Raw genomic sequence first — 18,038 nt, 5'->3', positions numbered from 1 at the left:
ACCCTCAAAACATCACGAGTGGGAGGAGGCCAAGAGGTGGCTTTTAACTACTCCCCTCCAATAAACATTCAAGAGAATCGACCTGAAGCGTCAATATAAGTACCCTAACGCACCTATCGCAGTCAAGTCTCTTCCAAGCCCTGCATGGGAACACGCGGCACCCTGAGGTTTGGGGTACCGGGCCTTCTGATAGCCACCTCCAGCCTGGAGCCTAAGGACCTGGAAGCTCTCTGGTCCGGCACTCCTGGGTTGCGTGCCCCTCACCTCTAGGCAGGGGGCGCCTCGGCCGCGGAGAGACTGCAAGGCTGGGGAGCGGGGCGGACCCTTCGGGGCGCGCTCCTCCCACCCCCGTATCAGGTTTACGGAACCGAGCTCCCCTGGCGGACGCGGTGTGGCCTGACGCTCGCAAGGATTCCATCCGCCTGACCCGGCCCAGCTTGACCCTACGCGGGTGCGCCATGTTCGCGCGTGGGTCCAGGAGGCGCCGCTCCGGGCGCGCGGTGAGCGGGTATCAGGGCTACGGTGGGGGTCAGGGGAAAACTGAGGTCCAGGAGAGGAAACAGGAGGGAGGGATAGTGGAGTTTCCCACAGAGGGTCTGGGAATCCCCATTCCCAGGATTCCCACAAGAGAGATTGGGGCTGTTGGAAGTGTGTGGATGAGGAAAGAATAGATCTGGTTGCCCAGGCTTTGGCAACCTTTATCAGCACCCCAGGGCTTGGTGGTGCGCCCCCCCTCTAGTGTGGATTATGGTAGGGGACTCTGCGGGTCAGAAGATTGGGCCCTGGGGTCCTGAACTGAGCAAGACCTCCTGAGCTTCTGGGGGAAAGGACCACCCTGCACCAGAAGGTGAACTGAGAGGGGCTGCTGTCTCCTGAGCTGCGGAGATATTGAGAGTGGATGGATGGGAACAGGGGAAAAGAGCTTCCAGGCTTCCACTTGAGCCAGGGTGCTTTTGTCTTCCTAGTAATAGGGTATCTCTCTTTTCTTTGGAGGCCTCTAGGCTGGTTTTGGGTTTGGTGGTGCAGCGGAGTGAAGAGCAATTCGGTCTAGGGCTGTGTATGGCTATGAGAGGTAAAGGACAAAAGTTCTTGGCAGGGAGATTTCCGAAAGAATCAGGAGCTTCCTGAGATCCTGGGGGAGGGTTTCCAGCTTCTTGGATCTGAGAGGGTAAAGCCAGGGTTTGGTGAAGGGCAGGCTTTTTCTGGGGATCCCAAGTAAGGGTCAGGTCTTGGACTCCTATCCTGTGGAACCCGGGTGCTGCTGGCCTCCTGGTGGAGAAGGAGCCAAGATGAGGCCTGTTAGAGTACTCTGAGTTCTGGGGGCAGTGTTTAGGATCTGGAGGAGGCAGAGGCTGGTGGCAAGTGTCGCTCTGAATGGGTGGGAGTCTGAGGCTGGCCAGGGGAGGGGAATTCTTTGAAAGGGGGGGGATACAGGGAGGTGGCCTCAGCTGCCACGCCTCTACCTCCGTTGTGGGCCCTTCCCCCGCGCTCTGGGCCCTGTCCCAGCCTGCCTAGAGCTGCCCTGGTGGGACAGGCCTCAGCATGCGGTCGCTGGCCTTGGGGCGTGTAGTGGAGAGGTGGGCGTTGACTTCTTCCTCCTGGCCCCCATGCCTTGCCCTGTCCCGCGTCTGCCCCCGCCCACTACAGCCACCAGAAGCCGAAGACCCAGACCGTGGCCAACCCTGCAACTCCTGCAGGGAACAGTGCCCCGGCTTCCTGCTGCACGGCTGGAGGTAAGTGACTGGTCCAGGGCGTTGCCTGCGTCAGAGCCCAGCACTCGCGCGAAATCCCCACTCCCGGCTTAGGCCCCTCCTCTCGATTTGATCCTGGTCCACCGGAGAGGTGTCCCGAAAAAAGCCTCAAACTCAGGTTCTGAGCCCCGAGCTCCCTGATCTAGTCCCAATCGCCCCATTCCCAGGAGAGCTCCGCCCACCGCACAGCCCCGCCCCTTAAGTGTCTACCCTGGAGTCTAAGCCCCAACCCTAGGGAGATCCCCAGCTCCGCCCACTGGCCTCCAGCCTGGCTCTTAAGCTCTGAGCTTGACTCCCAAGCCTAGCGCCCTGTCCTACCGGAGCCTGGAACCCAAAATGTCTCATAAAATACTACAAAGCTTGACCCACAGGCTCGTAGCTCCACCTGGCCTCAAGTCAGAGCCTCCACGCAAGCTAGAGCCTGCCTCTAGGGAAAGTTCCCCTGCTACCGACCAGAAACAGTCCTGAGGGGAAATCCCTAGATTTATGCTAAGCTCAGGCTCAGAACCCATCCCCTACTCAGGCCTGCTGCCAGGAAATTCTGACCCCAGTTCCAGAGCTGAAAATCAGGGGATGGCCTTGAAACACCACAGACACACTGTTCCCAGGATGCCCTCAGGCCCCAGACTCTGAGCCCTGTCCTGACTCAGTCCTTTGTGGCGATAATTTCATGCCCCTGTCCTTCAGTTGAACTTCCTTGGGCTGCCACGGGGACCGATGGGCTACCTCTCAGTAACCGACCCCATCCCGGCCCCTCAGAAAGATCTGCCAGCACTGCAAATGCCCACGGGAGGAGCACGCGGTACATGCAGTGCCTGTGGACCTGGAGCGCATCATGTGTCGGCTGATCTCAGACTTCCAGCGCCACTCCATCTCTGACGACGACTCTGGCTGTGCCTCTGAGGAGTATGCCTGGGTGCCCCCAGGTCTCAAGCCTGAGCAGGTGACCAGAGGCCACCAACCACTCTTACTCTACACACATACTCTCTTGAATGGGAACCAGTTTCTGGGGCATTACTATGGTATGTTAGTCAAATTGCTGTGTCCTTCTGACCCCTCTGTGATCACGTGGTGGTCAGCCCCCCACAATACCAAGGTATCCTGAGTGGTCCCTGGGCCAGTTCCTCAGGGCCTGTTCACCTCACTCCTATTCTACTCCTTACCTCAGTCCTTAGTCCAGCACTTCATTCACCCCATCTCCACTGATCAATTCATTCGGCAAATACTCATTGAGCACTACAGACTGCAAGACACTGTGCTAGGCATGGAGGACACAGAAGTAAAGAAGCATGTAACAAGATGTATAATATCTGTCCACCTGGAGTTTAGATTCCCAGCGCGAGCCACAGCCAATAAGCAGATCTGCAAGAATATGTCAGGTGGTATAAAGACTGGAATTAAAAAGCAGGAAAGGGAGATGGAAAAGGATGTTTGAATTGCAAGGAGAGTGCCCAAGTGAGCTTGTGTGGTAATCTGATGTTTGGGCTTCCTGAAGGAGGTGTGGAAGTGAACCATGTAGGTGTTTGAGGTTAGAGCCATGCAGGCCAAGGGTGTAGCCAGTGCAAAGGCCCTGCAGCAGGAGTGTGCTTGGCATGTATGCAGAGGGACAGTGAGGAGGCTAGGACAGCTGGAGCAGTGTGAGGGACAGAGCGAACTTAGAAAGGTGTGATAGCTGTGGGGGGACTTCGATTCCTACCCTGCATGAAGGAGAAGCCACAGGAAGGCTGTGAATTCAAAGGGATGTGTTCTGCCTTAGGATTTCACACAACCTCTCTGACGGCGGCATGTGGAACAGACAGCAGGTGTGAGAGTGGAAGCAGAACGTAGTGAGGGGGAGGCTCTTGCAGTAGTTCAGGTGACTGATGACGGTACTGGCAGTGGAAGTAGTGGGTGGTGGTGAGATTCTGGATTTATTTTGAAAGTAGAGCTGAGAGAATTTGTTTGAGAGAGAGAGGTGTGAAAGATGATTCCAAAGATGGATGGATATTGGAAAAGTCAAGGCGAGAACAAGTTTGAGGGATAAGGGCCTATGTTTATTTTGGCCATTTCAGTTTGAGATGCCAGTTAGACAGCTGAGTGGCCAGGTTGCCTGGAACACAAGGAAGAGGTCACTAGAGTGGAGGTAATGCATTTCGGAGGCATTAGCCATTAGGTGGTATTTATAGCCACAGGGTTGGATGCAGTTCCCAAAGGAATGAGGCAAGCAGACAAAGGACTGAGCCTCAGGACCCTCACGCACGCACGCAGGGCTCTGCTAGCTGAGGTGGAACCAAAAGCGGGGCAAAGAAAAAGTGCATAAAGTAGAAGGAAACACAGGACTTTGTGGTGTCCGAGAAGCCAAGGGAAAAGTGTTTCCAGGAAGAGGGAGCGGTCATCTGTGTCAGTGGGTCAAATTGGATGAGGACTGAGACTGAACAATGTTTGAACGTCATTCATGACCTTGACAGGAACAGCTTTGAACTCCAGACAGGACAGGACGGAAGGGGTGGGAGGCCTGACTAGAGTGCAGACAGGAGAGCATGGGAGGGGAGGAAATAGGGACTCAAGTACACACCACTCTTTTGAGGAATTTTGTTGTAAAGGGAAGGACAGAAGTTGGACAGCAGCTGGAGGGGAAAATGGAGTGAAGACATGAGGGCACTGCACGTGTTTGGGAGCTGACAGGAATGGCCTGGCCTGTAGGAAGGAGAGGGGGTGGGTGTTAGACATTCCCTGCTAACTGATGACTTTAATATTCTCATGGAAGTAGGACCCACCATCCCACTGCATCTCAACTCACCCCTAGTCTCAACTGTCTTCTCTCACCTACCCTGTCCTCCCAGGTATACCAGTTTTTCAGCTGCCTCCCAGAGGACAAGGTTCCCTATGTCAACAGTCCTGGGGAGAAATACAGAATCAAGCAGCTGCTGCACCAGCTGCCCCCACACGACAGTGAGGTGAGGAGCGAGAAGACAAGAAGGGTGTGCCAGGGAGGAGATAGAACCTGGGTGAATATTGGGAAACTGGAAAGAAATGGCAGGATCCCTGGAGGACAGGTGAGATGAGCCGAGGTGCAGGGAGCAACCAGGGTACATTCCGTGGCAAAACTGCGGCTGGATATTGGAAGCATAAGTAAGGGGTGAGTATTTCGGGTGGGAAGTAACATCTGTACAAAGGCCTAGAAGTAAACTTTGTAGGCATGGTTGAATTTTGGAAGAGGATTGGGGGCCAGCATCAAGCGAGAAGCCTGGAAGATCCCTACTCCCTCCAGGCACAGTACTGCACAGCCCTGGAAGAGGATGAGAAGAAAGAGCTCAGGGCTTTCAGCCAGCAGAGGAAGAGGGAGAATTTGGGGCGCGGAGCTGTGCGCATCTTCCCGGTGACCATCACTGGCGCCATCTGTGAAGAGGTGAGTGGTAGATGGCCTCAGTGAGTGAGCAGTGCCAGAGCAATGCCCTGCAGTGCAGGGCCTGTCTCCCCAGGCCAGGGAAGATCAGACTTGCCCTCGCAACCTGTCACTACTGTCCCCCTGCTGAGTAGGGTCTGTGGCTCACATCCCTGTTAGGCAGGGACCGGCTTCATCTCCCTGGTGGGCAGGCTGTGTCTATAGGCCCTAAGGCATGGGGCCTGTACCTCAGATCCTCTTGTTGGGAGCGGACTCCTAAGGAAGCACTGGTGGACCTTCTCTATGGACTCCTCCTGTCCTCAGTGGATTTGGGGCCTGGGCTGTCTCCCTGATCCTCTCATGGTGAGGACTTGCCCTTCAAAACAGGGCCTCTAGAGCCTGATGGTGGATGGAATTAGCCCCCAAGGTACCCTGTTTGGTGGAGCATGCCCTTAGATCCTACATTAGATGGGGTTTGTCACTAAGGTCCCCTCAAGGCTTGGCCTGTCTCTGTGGTCCCCCAGCCCCTTAAGAAGTTTGCCTTTAAGGCTACCCATGATGAATGGAATCTATCTGTACTTTTCCCTTCAGGAGCAGGGTCAATTTCTAAGCCCTCCTCATAATGGTAAGCAGAGTCTGTCTCAAAGCTACCCTGTAGATGGGGCCAATCACAAAGATCCACCACGGGGAAGGCCCAAGTGTGCCATGCCTTGACTGACCAGCTTATCTGACTGGCCCGTCTTTTCTATCTGACCATCTTGATGGGCATGGTGTCTGTGATGGGAATGGTGTACATCTGTCATTTGGCAGTGCGGGAAGCAGATTGGAGGTGGAGACATCGCAGTATTTGCCAGCCGGGCAGGCCTAGGGGCTTGCTGGCACCCACAGTGCTTTGTGTGCTCTACGTGCCGGGAGCTGCTCGTGGACCTCATCTACTTCTACCACGCCGGCAAGGTCTACTGCGGTCGCCACCATGCTGAACGCCTGCGCCCACGCTGCCAAGCCTGTGATGAGGTTTGTGCCTTAGCACAGGAGGGGGCAGGGCAGTGGACTAGGCGAGGGGCATGCCCTTCTGGCAGCCACAGATGGCCTTCTCTCTCTCCCCCAGATCATCTTCTCCCCTGAGTGCACAGAGGCCGAGGGCCGGCACTGGCACATGGGTCACTTCTGCTGCTTCGAGTGTGAAGTGTCGCTGGGAGGGCAGCGCTACGTCATGCGTCAGAGCCGCCCCCACTGCTGCGCCTGCTATGAAGCCCGCCATGCCGAGTACTGTGATGGCTGTGGAGAGCACATCGGTGGGTGAACATGGGACCTGGACAGGGGGGTGGGTGGACAATTGGACCACAGCCCCACACCACCAGGATTCCTCCTGTCTTCCAGGCTCTCCCCCATGCCATTTATACTTTAAGTCTAATCCAGTGCCCGTTACTGCAAATCGCATTGCCAATAGCCCCTCCTAAAGTATGGTGATATTTTCCACACCCCACCTGTGCAATACTAGATACCACTACACCACTACACATCTAGACCAGAGTGCCTTATAATCCCCACTCCCTCAGAACTACCCTCTTACCCTTTCAGCTGAGCCCCTTTGCCCCCAAGATATGCCCAGTTTTTTAAGACTCTCCTCTATCAGCTTAGGTGAGTTCTCCCTTCTAAGCCCTACCCTCTCCCCCCCTCCCCAAGGCCACTCTACTTTCTGAAATAAACCCTGCCTCACCACCCACACCTCTTCTTCAGGTCCACCTTCCACCAGCCACCTCCTAATGTCCAACTAGCCCTGATGGGAATTTTAGAGTCCAATGCCCACCCCACCCTGAAAGGGGGCACCCTGGGAAGAAAAGACAGGGAAGGGTAGACATTTACAGAAGAGACAAGAATGAGGAAGCCAGGGGTGAGGACCAACCCTCAGGTTTCCTGCTCTCTCCAAAGACCAGCCCCATTCTGGAGAGATGAGGGGAGAGGGTTGTTTGGGTATCCTGTCTCAGATTCCTGCCTCTTTCCAAGAAGGGCTCTATGCAGGAGGGGTGGAGTATGTTAGAGGACTCAGCCTCATTTTCCCCTCTCGCTTGGGTCTCCGCAGGCCTGGACCAGGGACAGATGGCTTATGAAGGCCAGCACTGGCACGCCTCAGACCGCTGCTTCTGCTGTAATCACTGCGGGCGGGCCCTTCTGGGCCGCCCCTTCCTGCCGCGCCGTGGGCTGATCTTCTGCTCTCGAGCCTGCAGCCTGGGTTCAGAGCCCACTGCACCGGGGTCTGGCCGCCGCAGCTGGAGCCCAGGCACGGTGTCCTCACTGCTCGCAGCCTCCACAGCCTCTTTCTCCACCGTAGAAGGGGCGAATGAGACGGCCACCAAAGGCACCAGTACGGAATCGGCGCCTGGTGAGCTAAGCCTTCAGCCACTCACAGCTACTCCCGCGCGGGCTCCACCAACCCTGGCCCCTCCCCTTCAAGTCCAGGCCCCACCCATGCAGCAGCCCTGGGCCCACCCCCAACCCCGTGCTGGCTTAGTCGTTCTAGGCCTGGTCTGCAGCCCAGACTACACCCTCCTGTGAGCCCTTCTCTACTGGGATTGCCCCCTACCTCCACCTGTTCCTGCTTCAGCCTACGGCGCTTCCCCTTTCCTCCAAAATCTTGACCCTCCACCCTCCAAGCCTAGGCCCCAGCCCCTAAACCTATTCCTTTCCAAACCTCCACTACCTCGACCTATGCCACGCCCCTTCCATCAGAACCATGACCCCATTCCCCGCCCCTGGCCAATCCAGTCTTGGTCCAGCTCCTCCAATCTCACCCTTCCCTCCACTGGAATCTGCCCTGGGGTTCATTATTTCCAGCACTTTCTACCTCACTGCCCTTTCCTGACCCTGCCCTCACTTTCCCAGTCCTAGTAGGGGAAAGGAGAAGAAAGTATCCCTACCACAGGCCTTCCCTCAGGTGGGCATAGTAGTTGTATAAATACCGGAAGAACTGCCCATCTCTTTCCAGATGCAGTCCCTGAGGAACCTGCCCGCTTTCTGAGAGGGGCCCCCCATCGCCACTCTATGCCTGAGTTGGGTCTCCGAAGTGCCCCTGAAGCACCCCCAGGGTCACCCGGCAGGTCGGACCCATGCCCAGAAGATGGTGCTTTCGGTCGCCAGAGCACCCCACGTGTCAGTTTCCGAGACCCTCTGGTGTCTGAGGGAGGCCCTCGGAGGACCCTGAGTGCACCCCCAGCCCAGCGCCGCAGGCAGCGTAGCCCCCCACCCAGGGCCCCTAGTAGGCGCCGCCACTGCCACCGCCGCCGCCACCGCCATCACCACCATCACCGCCACCACTCTGGCAGACGCCGCCACCATCAATGCGACTTGGGATCAGGATCGGACTCTGGATCTTGCTCCAGCTCACCCTCCAGCCACAGTTCCGAGTCCTCCGAGGATGATGGCTTCTTCCTAGGGGAACGTATCCCGCTGCCCCCACACCTATGCAGGCCTATGTATGCTCAGGGCACTGCAACTGAGAACCCCAATACCCCATCTCCACAGCTTCCCCGGGACTCCCGCTCAAGGATGTCTCGCCAGACCAGAGACAAGAACTGCATCGTGGCCTGAAGGCAAAGCAATCCTGGGGGGGGGGGGATCTCCATTCAAGTCAGTGTAGATAACGGCCCACTCCCAATCTAAGGCATAAATTCCATTCCTCCTTCATTTGGTCTGTTTGTATTATTGGAGTAGCTTAATATTTGTTGTAATACAGGCCTGGCCTTTTTACCCTCTTGCTCCAGCTGCCCCCACCCTCATTTTCCCCTTCCAGATATTTGAGATCTATGCACATTTAATCAGAGGATTAATTTATTCATTACCATGTGTAACCATCTGTTTATTAGAATTTATTTATCCCTCCACAAAACTACCCCTCACACAGAGGAGGTTACTTGGAGTGGCACACAACTTGTCACCTGGAGTCTAAATCTGTGGTGCCTTCATTTTGTGGATTAGGTGGGGGCATAGTTTAGACAGAACTGGTGGCTCCTTTGGGATACTGCAAAAGGCAGGAGGAATTAGGCACACACCCAAAGGTGGTCACACCCAGGAAGGCTGACTGGCAGGCTGGAAGACAAATTCTCCAGATAAAGGCACTTTTACCTCAAGGGGGCAGAAGTAGGCTGGGAGTACTGTTGTAGGGTGGGAAGGAGTAACTTCCAAGGTGTCTTGCAGGTTGCAAGGAGAAATGAAGGGTGATTCACCTACACAGGGCCATCTGCAGGGTCTGCAAATGAGGAAAAGAAAACATTGGGTGGACCCATATGCCTGTTTTACAGACAAGAATATTGACAGTTATGGTACTGTTGACACCACAACCGTCATCTGTACCAATAAGGGACAGATTTGGCATTCATGCTCTTGAGATACCCCTTCCCATCATGGTCCCCTCAGCAAACTGCCCCCCCACACTTACCAGTAGGCGCCGCTGTGTGTCTTTGTTGGCGCAAAGGGAAGGTGAAATAGGCATCATAGCCAAAGAGGAAGGTAGCGAGTAGGCCCAGTACCTAGTGGGTGGAATGGGAGTGAGGGGAGTTGGATTAGACCAATAAGCCTACTCATCTCCAACCTCCTTGTTTCTACCACATCCAGTGACTGCCTATCCCACAGGGGGATGGTGACTGAAGCCCCAGGTTGGGAAGCTAGACAGCACTCAGGGAATGGCCAGGAGACATGACTATACCCCACTGGCCTTCTCCTAGAGCCTCTCAACACCAGACAACAATATGGGTGGCCTGACATGTAGGCACCACCCACACTGTACGATTAAGACAAAGTTCTAGCAGATAGTAGTCTAATGTATTGATATTTTATGAATCACATCTTATGATTCCCACAATGGTCTTTATGCTGGAAAAGGAATGGGACTTTACAACTGATCTTAGGAAGAAAAACAGGGCCTGGGCCAGAATGTCCTGCAGGCCCTGAGGACAGGTGTGGCCTGCTGTGGGTCATACGCTTTCTATCAGAAGCAGAGAGAGCTGTAGCCCTTAGGTCCCCAAACTCCTCTTTAGACTGCGGCGCTGCTTCCATGGCCTTTACCCCAGCAACTATCGTGGAGTTGTTTCTTCTGTCAACAAGAACAACAATGGAGGTGATCAAGTAGAGGATGGCTGCTATGATGGTTCGCAAGAAATCCTGTGAGGTATGAGAAAAGATGGAAGTCAGCATCCAGAGTTCCCAGATAATCCCAACCGCTGGGGCTCCTCCCCATTCCCACCATTTCAACCCCTTTCTCACACTCCAAGGCCAGTTGATGAACTGTATCTTGGTGTGCAGGTCACACATGTAGATGACAAAGAAGACAGCAGCAAGGACCATTTCAATCACTGACAGGGAGGAGTATCCAGGTGTGGAGGCACTGAAGCAGATGAGGATCACCAGGCACAGGATCTGGAAGGGTGGCATGGGAAAGGGGACTCCACCAACCACCAAGGCCGAGGGGTTGGTTTTAATTAGGAATCTCAAACTCAGATGCCTGCCAGGACGCGGAAGATGACAAATAATCGCAGCTAAATACTTACTATGCTTACCATGTTCCAAATATCTTTCTAGGAACTGTACTAATTCACTTAACCATCACAGCAACCTAATAAACTGAGTACTATTATTACCATCTTTAGTTTAGAGATGAGAAAAATAAGGCACAGAGAGGTTAAGGACTGACTCAGGGTCACTCAGCTAACAAGGAGACGAGTTAGGTCACTCGGTTTCCTCCTTTCCCTCCTAAGATGGGGGGGGCTGCAGGGAGTGGTGCCGCCAGGTGTTTCGCTAGCTCTGCAGGCGCCAGCTTCGGAGCCTTGAAAGGGCGAGGCAAGTGGTTCCCCAGGCAACCTCTTGGGGAAGCGCAGACAGTGACTCTGGAGGGGCAGGGATTCGTTAAAGGAGCAGAACCTCTTTTACAAGTGACTCTAAAGCTGAGCTCACTTTGAGGAGGGCGGGAAAACGAGGCCCCAAGAGACCCACCCGGACAGCTTAAGGCCTTCCCGCCCCAGCACAGATGGGTGAGAAAGCGTCGCGAAGGGCGGGGCCCCCTACCGCGCGGGGCCCCACCCCAACAGACCCCGCCCCTGGGCACCTGGCCAGCCCGCCCGCCAGTGCCCAGGCCGCGCCACGCCCTGCCACGGGAGGCACCCCCCCCCCAGGCCTTCGGGACCCCTTCCATGAGTACACCGATGAGTCCAAGTCATCTCTCTCCACCGGGCGCCCCATTTGTGTTATGCGTCCCTTGCCTCACCCGGTGGACCCGCAACTCCCGACCACCTTCTCGGAACCCCACTGATTCGCTCTGCGCCTCTGGTTTCGGGCCCCCACCACCAACCCACCCACCCTCACCTCTTACCGAACGCTCCTGGCCACGCGCCTCCCTCACCCGGAGCCACACAACACTGCACGGTCCAGACACCCAATTCCCCTTTGCCCACCCGCCCGTCCCGGGACGCTCACAATCTCAGCAAACAGGAGAATTCCCTTTCGGGTGCGCCAAAATCTGGTACAGGCGGCCCAACAGCCGGGGGCCGAGAAGCGCTCGGAATCCGCCATGGCGTGGGCCGGTGTCTCAACGGGAGCGGAGAATCTGCTGGTTTGCTCGCGGGTTCGAGTACGCTGCACACCCAGCCGTCTTGCCCGCCGTCTGGCCGGGAAGGGGGCCCCCGGGGCGAAGGAGGGAGTGAATCACCGCGCGGAGCAGAAGCGGGCGGAGCCGGAGGGGGCCGGGCCAGGTGGCTGCCGCCCCGGAAGCCCCCTTGCCCCGCCCGCCAAGGATACTCCTTGCCTGCGCACAGCGCTCCCCACTCCAGGGGCCCACCCTATCTCCAGGGGCGCCAGCCTTGAGGCTTGGCATCTCGAGGTCTCCTGCTCTGTAACAGCGAGACCCTTTACCTTTTCAGGATAAAAATACACCCTCCTCCCCTCCGGCCTGACTCAACTCAGAACCGCTGACATAGGCTTTGGTAGGGTGTGACTCAGTTTCCTCAGCTGTAACAAAAAGCTAGAGACCATGTTTAAACTCACATGTTTCCAGAATTCATTTTTCAGATTTTAAAAAGTTTTCCCAATACAAATAAGGTGTGTCACTTAACACTCTCAGTGGGGCCTGAGGTTGCCCCATTTTTTAAGAACATTATTTCCTCAAGGGAACGGGTGGATAAGCAAGGATGGAAATGCTCCTCATCGGTCAAGTCATGTCTTAAAAACAAATGGTACCACCAAATTTGTGGGGAGATTGTCAGTTTCCAAAACTTTTTGGACTTCAAAATTACAAAGGATTGTGAATTGTGGAATAAACCTCTTAGCAGTGACAGAAAAGAGATGAGGCTGGCCTGCAAAGAACAGGGACTGTTGAGCATCAAAACACTCAGTAAGTGGAACTAACATGTCAGAGCCCACAGTGTGATTCTCTGTTCTTAGATCTTGGGGAAGTCCTGGCCTGAAGTGCTGTGTCTAGTTTCCTGATTCTCAGGAGAGGAGTTGTTAGCCCATCCCTAGATGAAGAAAGGGGAAGGAGCACAGGTTAACTTCTTGCTGGCAGCTTGTTAAGATGAGGGGGAGACTCCTGGGTGCCAGGGTGGGTGGGTGACAAGGTTGATTTTATTTGAAGAGTGTGTTATCCAAAACAAGTCATTTTTCCTGACTCGGTCACAATCTCTGAGATGTGCAGAAATCTTCTGTGACTGAGGTGTGTATTGAGGGGTTTTACTCCCCAGTGGTATGTTGGCTTTATTTTTGTTTCATATGGAGAGAGCTGTGTCTGGAAGTCTATAAGAACTGGACCTAACAGCCTGCCTGCTCTCCACCACCAACCCAGGTCCCTCAAAACCAAGGGAAGTGGGGCCCTCCCTGGTGGTGAAACAGGTTAGAGCACAACACTTCAAAGCTAGCCACAGCCACTTTAGCACTGGTTCTATCTCTAGTCAGGGAGGTGACCCACATGGCACAGCGGACCTCTCCTGTCTCACCCGCTGCTCCCCTCAGCAGTATATTTCATAGATTGGCCTGTTCTGCTCCCTATTCTGTCTCTGGTGAATTCTCTCACCACCTCTGCACCTCTGGCCTGTACCAGAAATCTGCATGCATAAATAAATCAAATTCTGTATGCATAAATAAATAAAGTGAGGTACTCCTCACTTTTAGTCCATGTTGCCAAGTAATTGAATAGTGGACCGGGTGAAACATACTTTTCCCAGTGCTTGAATGTGGGCTTTCCAACTCTGTGAGGACATACCTGAGTTTCTAGAACAAACAAACTCTGTTCCACAACAGGGCCTTTTCAACTGCTGTTCCCACTGCTGTTCCCAGCTCTTTACACATTGGTCAAATGTTGTGTCTTTGGGGCCTCCCTGGTGGCCTAGAGGTTGAGCCTCAGTGCTATTATCACTAAGGCCTGGGTTTGATCCTCGGCCAGGGAGGTGAACCACATGTGGCGCAGTGGACCTCTCCTGTCTCACCCACCGCTCTCCTTACCAGTGTATTTCAGTAGATCTGCCTGTTCTGCTCCCCACTCTGCCTCTGGTAGATCTGCTCACCTCCCACGGGGCCTAACCCCCAGTTCTTTTATGCAAAAAATAAGAAAGATCAAATGTTAAGTTTTCGAAGAGGCCAGCAGCCCACCATCATTCTTGTTCCCATTATAGCCTCCTTTTGATATCTTCCTATCACTTCTACCTGAAATTGTCTTTTATTTATTTATCTTCCTGCATTTTCTGACATCTATCCACTTAATATTTTAAGTTTTGTTCCCCTGACATTCCTCCAGTGCCTATCACAGTGCAAGGTAAACAGTTGAGGCTCAGATGCAGGTTAGATTAGACAGGCTTGGGAATCAGGTCTTGATTACATCTTGCTTAATCCCCCTCCCCCATCAAGCTATTTATACTCTCTGGATCTCACTTCCCTCTTCTATGAAATGGACATATCACGGTTAGATGTGTAACTAAATGAAAATAGATAGCACAAGTAAAGCTGGTGGCAGGAATAGGCTAAGTGGTGGCTGGGATTACTATTATTAGTCTCCTGTCTCGCCCGCTCCTCCCCTCAGCAGTGTATTTCATAAATCTGCCCGTTTTGCTCCCCTCTCTGTCTTTGGTGACTTCTCTCACCACCCCTGTATCTCTAGCCTGTATCAGAGTTCTGTACACATAAATAAATAAATCTTTAAAAAAAAAGGGCGGTGTTCCTCAATTTCAGCCCATGTTGCCATGTGATTGAATAGTGGAAGGGGTGAAACATACTTTTCCCAGTGCTTGAGTGTGTGCTTATAAGACTGTAGCTCTGGAGTCTTTTTCTGGCTTCCATGGAACCACACATCCACGAGTTGCTGTGTCAGGGGTAGCTGGAAGCCCAGGGTGTGCACCACCACAATTTCTACATTGCAAACACCCAAGGGTTCACCTCGCTACCTCTTTACACCCCAATTCTCAGCCTGGCTTTGCTCTCCTTCCCACCTCCCCAACACCACTCAGGACACTCACAGACTGGTCCTTTAATTGCCTCCCCCCACTACCACCCCTCCCCACAGGGGTGAGATTTGCCCATTCCAACTTGACCACAGCTTCCTTCACTAGGTGGGTGTAGCCAAGTACTCAGGATGTGGTGACAACAGAGGTGACTGGACATTTCTGCCCTGGCCAGTGCTTCAGGACTACCCAGGCTGAAGTCCCACTGCCCATATAAACCCCAGCTTTTGGGCTCTGTCCTCAGGATGGAAGGAAACTCAAGCCTCTTCCAGGACTGGGAACGCCCATCGTGTGGCGTGTGCACACAAGCCCAGCCACAGCAGTTCTTCTCCAACTATGGAAGGGGGCATGGCCGGCAGGCTCTAGCAAACTTTTTTAGCCCAGCCCGCTGACTCACACCTTCTAGCTCCACCCCCAAGGGGGCTCCAGGGCCCCAGCCCTTGCCATGAGGGTGGCAGCCTAAATGCCAGAGAAAGCTAGTCAACCCAGCAGGAAGTAAGAGACCACAGGTCCGGGGAAGGAAGCCACCCTACTTCTAGCCTTGCTATCCGGTAGTCAGCTGAGGGTTTGGGACCATTCCAGCCCAGGGCTGTAGGTATGCTGGTGCCCTCCCGTCCCAATAAGCCAGCCCTGCACACCTACTCTCCCCCCAAAGTGAAATGAATGAATAGGGGCGAGAAGCAGGAGTTGGCCAGGAGAAACGGAGTGGAGGAGTTGGCCAGGGGAAACGGAGTGGGGAGAGGGCACAGGGGACTGAGGATCGGTAGAAGAAAAAAAAAAAAAAACCTCCAGAGGTAAGAAAGAATATCCACAAAGCTCCTAGTCGAGGGTTTCCAGAGGAGGCCCTCCTCGAAAACTGATCGATCCACCCCTTTTGCGGCAGGACTCAGGAGCGCCACCCCGCCAAGAGCACCTGGCAAGTCAAGACTGGATCGAACCATTTTATTACCTCCCCCTCCTGAAACAAGAAGCGCCGGGCTGGCCGGTCTGGGAAGACTATACCACTGACTCCGCGAGGGGAGCGCGGGCTGGTCGACTGCGCTGCAGCAGGGGGGACAAAACCGAAGGGAAGCTCTGTCCACGACGCCAGATCCAGGTTGGGCAGTGCCGAGAAAGCACCAGCTGTCTGATGCCTGCTCAGTGCCTCCGCCTTCCGGCTGCCATCTCCAGCGACAGCTGCGCGGATCCCGGGATTCCTAAGGCTCGCGAGAGCCTTTCTTCGCTCGGCACTAGCCAGGGCCCCGGGGAACCAGGGGTTCGGTCGCCGGGATCCTCCGTGATGCGCTCTGAGGGAGAAATGGCGGGGTCGTCGGCCGCTCGCTCTGGGCTAGGCTCCTGGCTGCCCCGGGTTTGGGGTGGTTCACGGGATCCCAGATGCTGAAATGGGGAAGCGCTGGCACTGCTAGAACTCAAGACCTCTGGTCTCCCAGGACCTGGGCGATCTGGGGATGGCAGAAACTGTAGGTTACATTGGTCTGTAGGGCAGGGATCAGAGAGCTGGGCTCTTAACTGAAGAGGGGAGATCCCAAGGGCTATGGGAGATGTAGACAACTCTCTTTTGAGAAAACTCCCTTCAAGGTCTGGACATGTCCCTCAGGAACCCACACCATACTTCAGGCTGCCCTATGCTTCCTTTCCACAGACTGTTCTCCTAAATCCAGGAAACACCTCAGAAATCATCATGATCCCCAAAGGCTATCAAACCCTGACCTTGGTGAAGAGACCCCAAATCCCTCCTATCTAGGACCCTAAACTCTTCATGCGCAGCTCACCTTCCTAGACTTCAAATCCTTTCCTTTCAGATGGCTGATCTTTCAGATCTAGACCTCCCTATTGCTTTACCAGCCAACCCAATCTCTCCCTGCTGAGACCCACTATCCTTTCCCTTGAGGGACCCTGAAGCCTCCTTCAGAACATTTGCTTTTGTCTCAGAAACTTTTCTTTTTCTTCCCTCCAAGTAACTCAAAAGCCGCCCTCTGAAATCCACCCATCTTCCCATTCTGGGACCCTATCTACCTTGTCTCCAATTTGGAGCATACCATGATCCTACATAGATATCAAACCCCTGTCCCTCCTGATGGAAGCGACCCATCCCTTCCCACTCAGGACATCAGTGTCTCCCCTCTGGAATCCTCCCCTCCTCTCTAAATGGCTGAGAAACCCACCATCTCTTTTCTGGGGCCCTGACACCCCTTCAGGTTTGCCAGGGTGGGTCACAAGAGGCCTGCGAAGCACGAGATGGAGCCTGGGACTGCCTGTCCGAATCTGCTCCAGAACCTGGGCATGGGAGAGGCCCTGAGTTGACTCTCCATTTATGCGAAGCACGAGATCCCCAGCCTGCAAGAGTGCAAGTGGAGAAGAACTGTAGAAAGGGCATAAGGAGAGTGCCTCCTAACAGAGCAAGAACGGGACTAGCAATGTCCAATGGAGGGTGCCTTATGCTCACTTGCAAACGACCACAGCGCTGTGCAGGCCCATCCTTCAGCAGCTCACCCACTGCCAATGGAGTGTTCCCAGTCGCATCTCGTCCGCCGCTTAAAGTAAAACCAAAGCCCACGGGGCCGCGAACCAGTTCTACGCAGAACTGACCAGAGCCCTGAAGATGCTTCAAAGCACAATGTGCCTTAACCTGGGTCATTTGAGGCCGTGTGGTACGTGTACCCAAGGTGTTGGGCTGACGATGCTGAAGTAAGAATAAAAGTGTTCACACATTGCCAATCTCATTGTTTCGAGGCCTTAGTTAGGACAAGGTGGTACCTGGGATGGATGATCCACCAAGGTAGGATTAGGGAGGCGTCTGTCTGTGACCTCTATCTCGGCAGAATCCAACATGCAGGTGGCTGGGGGATTGAAGAGGCAATTAAAAGAGTGCGTGGAAGCTACCCACTATGAGCCTCTGACTTAATATTCTACATTTACCTGTTTTACTTGACTCGAGAATACACTTACAAATTGACCTACTGTTTTAACTAATTTGCTCACACAATTAGCTGTACTGATTACTCTCTCATAACCAGCATTCGGGGTCCAGGTGTTTGAAGAGTGGTCCTTTCCTTCCCACATCCCTCTAATAACACGCAGACTCCGCCCCTCCAGTGACAGTTGGAGCCCCATCCTCAATTGTAGGAGGTTCACACCCCCATATTAGCATTCCAGGCAGCCCGCACCCAGAGCTTCCACCCCGCCTCCTAGGAACGCCTATCCGAGCCCCGCTGATAGGGGCCGCGTCCAACCTCTCACCTTCGCTAATCTTCCTGCACTCACCTACTGCGATAAACACCTGCTATGGGAACCCCCAAGGCCCCGCCCTCTGGAGCTCCCTCCGAGCCCCACCTCTCCACTCACACCGTGGGCTCAGGGCTGGAGTAACTAAGGACCCAGGCCTGGCGGCCACCTCAAGAGCGACCCCCACCCCGACCTTATCCCGCGGGCGGCCCCGCCCCCGTCACG

The 18,038-nt window shown here is 54.4% G+C and overlaps 3 protein-coding genes across 5 annotated transcripts; 1 reads left to right on the top strand and 2 right to left on the bottom strand.

The window, feature by feature from the left end:
- Nucleotides 1-410: 410 nt before the first annotated feature.
- Nucleotides 411-8,772, top strand: PRICKLE3 (prickle homolog 3 (Drosophila)). Its single transcript, XM_004690032.2, has 9 exons — nucleotides 411-500; nucleotides 1,648-1,733; nucleotides 2,511-2,694; nucleotides 4,574-4,687; nucleotides 5,002-5,139; nucleotides 5,926-6,129; nucleotides 6,224-6,410; nucleotides 7,199-7,498; nucleotides 8,102-8,772. The coding sequence occupies exons 1-9, from the start codon at nucleotides 459-461 to the stop codon at nucleotides 8,701-8,703; spliced, it is 1,857 nt and encodes a 618-aa protein (XP_004690089.1). The 5' UTR covers nucleotides 411-458; the 3' UTR covers nucleotides 8,704-8,772.
- A 159-nt stretch (nucleotides 8,773-8,931) lies between these two features.
- On the bottom strand, nucleotides 8,932-11,827 carry PLP2 (proteolipid protein 2 (colonic epithelium-enriched)). Its single transcript, XM_004690031.2, has 5 exons — nucleotides 11,581-11,827; nucleotides 10,375-10,527; nucleotides 10,177-10,272; nucleotides 9,551-9,641; nucleotides 8,932-9,361 (listed from the first exon to the last, which is right to left on the bottom strand). The coding sequence occupies exons 1-5, from the start codon at nucleotides 11,674-11,676 to the stop codon at nucleotides 9,339-9,341; spliced, it is 459 nt and encodes a 152-aa protein (XP_004690088.1). The 5' UTR covers nucleotides 11,677-11,827; the 3' UTR covers nucleotides 8,932-9,338.
- A 3,698-nt stretch (nucleotides 11,828-15,525) lies between these two features.
- MAGIX (MAGI family member, X-linked) lies at nucleotides 15,526-17,491 on the bottom strand. 3 transcript variants are annotated; one of them, XM_012730288.1, is made up of 5 exons: nucleotides 17,346-17,491; nucleotides 17,035-17,271; nucleotides 16,754-16,925; nucleotides 16,022-16,030; nucleotides 15,526-15,874 (listed from the first exon to the last, which is right to left on the bottom strand). In XM_012730288.1, the coding sequence occupies exons 1-5, from the start codon at nucleotides 17,418-17,420 to the stop codon at nucleotides 15,726-15,728; spliced, it is 642 nt and encodes a 213-aa protein (XP_012585742.1). In that variant the 5' UTR covers nucleotides 17,421-17,491; the 3' UTR covers nucleotides 15,526-15,725. The 3 variants fall into 3 exon arrangements, with proteins under 3 accessions (XP_012585742.1, XP_012585740.1, XP_012585741.1); XM_012730286.1 differs by having other exon boundaries at nucleotides 15,526-16,030; XM_012730287.1 differs by having other exon boundaries at nucleotides 15,526-16,030; nucleotides 16,754-16,865.
- Nucleotides 17,492-18,038: the final 547 nt, after the last annotated feature.

The sequence above is a fragment of the Condylura cristata genome, unplaced genomic scaffold (genome assembly GCF_000260355.1).
Source record: "Condylura cristata isolate star-nosed mole 26May11 unplaced genomic scaffold, ConCri1.0 scaffold00027, whole genome shotgun sequence".
In the NCBI taxonomy this organism is placed as follows: domain Eukaryota; kingdom Metazoa; phylum Chordata; class Mammalia; order Eulipotyphla; family Talpidae; genus Condylura; species Condylura cristata.
Note: the sequence above shows the minus strand (reverse complement) of the source record. Positions and strands in the feature narration are given on the sequence as shown.

What these genes read in the sequence shown, in the direction of transcription:
- MAGIX (XM_012730286.1), bottom strand. Translation starts at nt 17,420, where the DNA reads ATGTTGGATTCTGCCGAGATAGAGGTCACAGACAGACGCCTCCCTAAT. An exon ending in AGCGCTGTGGTCGTTTGCAA is followed by an intron (nt 16,926 to 17,034) that starts GTGAGCATAAGG and finishes GCACTCTTGCAG; the next exon opens with GCTGGGGATCTCGTGCTTCG. An exon ending in AGGGCCCCAGAAAAGAGATG is followed by an intron (nt 16,031 to 16,753) that starts GTGGGTTTCTCA and finishes TGCCATCCCCAG; the next exon opens with ATCGCCCAGGTCCTGGGAGA.
- PRICKLE3 (XM_004690032.2), top strand. Translation starts at nt 459, where the DNA reads ATGTTCGCGCGTGGGTCCAGGAGGCGCCGCTCCGGGCGCGCG. An exon ending in TTCCTGCTGCACGGCTGGAG is followed by an intron (nt 1,734 to 2,510) that starts GTAAGTGACTGG and finishes CCGGCCCCTCAG; the next exon opens with AAAGATCTGCCAGCACTGCA. An exon ending in CAGGTCTCAAGCCTGAGCAG is followed by an intron (nt 2,695 to 4,573) that starts GTGACCAGAGGC and finishes CTGTCCTCCCAG; the next exon opens with GTATACCAGTTTTTCAGCTG.
- PLP2 (XM_004690031.2), bottom strand. Translation starts at nt 11,676, where the DNA reads ATGGCGGATTCCGAGCGCTTCTCGGCCCCCGGCTGTTGGGCCGCCTGT. An exon ending in ACTCCACGATAGTTGCTGGG is followed by an intron (nt 9,642 to 10,176) that starts GTAAAGGCCATG and finishes TCCACCCACTAG; the next exon opens with GTACTGGGCCTACTCGCTAC. An exon ending in ACACACAGCGGCGCCTACTG is followed by an intron (nt 9,362 to 9,550) that starts GTAAGTGTGGGG and finishes CCTCATTTGCAG; the next exon opens with ACCCTGCAGATGGCCCTGTG.